The 2,243-nt window shown below is 43.2% G+C and overlaps 1 protein-coding gene across 1 annotated transcript; it reads left to right on the top strand.

Moving 5' to 3' along the window:
• The first annotated feature begins 806 nt into the window (after positions 1-806).
• Positions 807-2,027, top strand: LOC137783140 (trace amine-associated receptor 13c-like). The gene is made up of 2 exons (XM_068572928.1): positions 807-1,018; positions 1,211-2,027. Exons 1-2 carry the CDS (start codon positions 807-809, stop codon positions 2,025-2,027), a joined length of 1,029 nt encoding a protein of 342 aa, XP_068429029.1.
• Positions 2,028-2,243: the final 216 nt, after the last annotated feature.

Raw genomic sequence — 2,243 nt, 5'->3', positions numbered from 1 at the left:
ATCGCTGTCCTTACCTGGGAGATTAAGGAATCAGTGATCGCCGCGACTGAGGGTTAAGCTGGTCCCAGCGCAAGTTCTCCAAAGCGCCTGTTTGTTGCTCAGGCCCTTCAGTCTGCAGTCTACCAGTGGGTCCACTCCTCAAAGCTTACTTGCTTTTGAGGAGTGGGGCATCCTACGAACCCAGGACGTTCTGTGGCAGTGCTTCTGATGGGCTTTACTCAATGAAGACACCAGGAAATTACTTAACGCCTTCCCAGTCTGCAATCAACACAAGCCTTCTCGCCATGCCCCTGCCAGTCTCCTGCAGCCTCTCCCAGTGCCTCATCGTCTGTGGTCCCACATCTCCCTGGCCTTTGTCAATGAGTTACCACCATCTGAGGGGCCATCCTGACAGTGGTTGACAGGTAGCAAGCTGGCTCATTTAATTTCCCTGCCCAAACTCCCGTCAGTTAAAAAGATGACAGAACTTGTCTCCTTGACTTCATGAGATCCCAATCGACGTAGTCTCCGACCGAGGACATTGAAGTAACCATGAACTGGACCGGCGCTGGTCACAACTGTCCTAAAAAAGCAACTTTGACCGCAATGTGATGTGCCTTGCTGTTCCCCGTTGCAGAGGAATATGTAAATTTGTATTATTTAGAATACAAGGGAAAAAGAGGAGGGGGAGGTGAAATACAAGGAAAAGACCAATGAAGATAGCTGAACTAGTCAGGGAGACGTTCAGTCCCTCCCACTGAAATAAAATTATCATAGAGTAGAAGAGTAAGAAGGGATGTGGAGGCAGAAAGAGATTCATCAGTTGTATGACGAGCTCGGCAGCATCTTCTCTCCTCTTCCTCAGAATGAAAACCCTTGAAGAAGCTGAACTTTGCTTTCCACAACTCCTCAACTCCTCCTGCAGCAAGGCCACGCGTCCTCAGTCTGTATCTCTACTCATTTACATCATACTGTCCTCCGTCTCTCTGCTCACTGTGACTCTCAACATGCTGGTCATCATCTCCATCTCCCACTTCAGGTATTCATATGTTTATTTAATTTATAAAACTGACATTTTTGTTTTGTTCCGTTCCCTTAATCTGTTCTTTCTGTACATATACCAGACTGTCAATGAAAGTATGTTTTTGTGTTTTTGTCATTGGTTTTATGTATTAATATAACAATTGATGCTACTAATAATGATCAGCATGTTGTTCTCTTTTCTCTTCAGGCAGCTCCACACATCCACCAACCTCCTCCTCCTCTCTCTTTCTATCTCAGATTTCTTCGTAGGTTTCCTCATGTTGTTTCTAATGATGCTCTCAGACGGCTGCTGGTTGTTTGGTGACTTCCTGTGTACTCTGTATAATGTTCTGGGTTATATTATAACTTCTGCCTCAGTAGGAACCATGGTGCTCATATCAGTTGACAGATATGTGGCTATTTGTCAGCCTCTACAATATCCCATCAAAGTCACACAAAAAAGAGTTCAAGTCTGTGTTTGTCTGTGTTGGATATGTTCTGCTTTCATTAACAGTCTGCTGCTGAAGGATAACCTGGAACAACCAGGAAGGTATAATTCCTGCTTTGGAGAGTGTGTTGTTGTTATTAACTACATTGCTGGACTTGCAGATCTTGTTTTTACATTTATTGGTCCTGTCACTGTCATCATAATACTGTACATGAGAGTGTTTGTGGTGGCTGTGTCTCAGGCTCGTGCCATGCGGTCTCATGTTGCAGCTTTACCTCTCAAGAGATCAGTGACTGTAACTGCTAAAAGATCTGAAATGAAAGCAGCCAGAACGCTTGGTGTCATTATTGTTGTGTTTTTAATGTGCCTCTCACCATATTACTGGGTTATAATCACAGGCCAGGACACTTTGCTTAATGCCTCATCTGCTGCCTTTGTAATATGTCTGTTTTATTTCAACTCCTGTCTTAACCCTGTGATCTATGCCTTTTTTTACCCCTGGTTTAGAAAAGCCATCAAGATCATTGTTACTCTTAAGATACTGCAGCCTGGCTCATGTCAGACCAACATGCTGTAGAGAGACACTGCAGGGTGGATGATATTAGACAGAAAGATGTATTGGGTTTTGTGTACTATTTCAAAGCAACAGTTAAGTTATTTAGAAAACTTCTACTACTCTAGAAATTCTGTTGTCTAACTCTTTTTAGGTCCCCATATAACACATAAGTTGATGGATCATTGGACTAACAGAGAAATGCTGTTTTCTTTTTTGAGTTCAAACATGTGTTTAGTT

The sequence above is a fragment of the Clinocottus analis genome, unplaced genomic scaffold, assembly GCF_023055335.1.
Source record: "Clinocottus analis isolate CAN_PGR_092001 unplaced genomic scaffold, fCliAna1.0.p SCAF_12, whole genome shotgun sequence".
In the NCBI taxonomy this organism is placed as follows: Eukaryota; Metazoa; Chordata; class Actinopteri; order Perciformes; family Cottidae; genus Clinocottus; species Clinocottus analis.
The sequence above is the reverse complement of the archived record's forward strand: the minus strand, read 5'-3'. Positions and strand labels throughout refer to the sequence as shown.

Coding starts and splice junctions, on each gene's coding strand:
- LOC137783140 (XM_068572928.1), top strand. CDS start 807: ATGACGAGCTCGGCAGCATCTTCTCTCCTCTTCCTCAGAATGAAAACC. Junction 1,019..1,210: donor ATCTCCATCTCCCACTTCAG/GTATTCATATGT, acceptor TTTTCTCTTCAG/GCAGCTCCACACATCCACCA.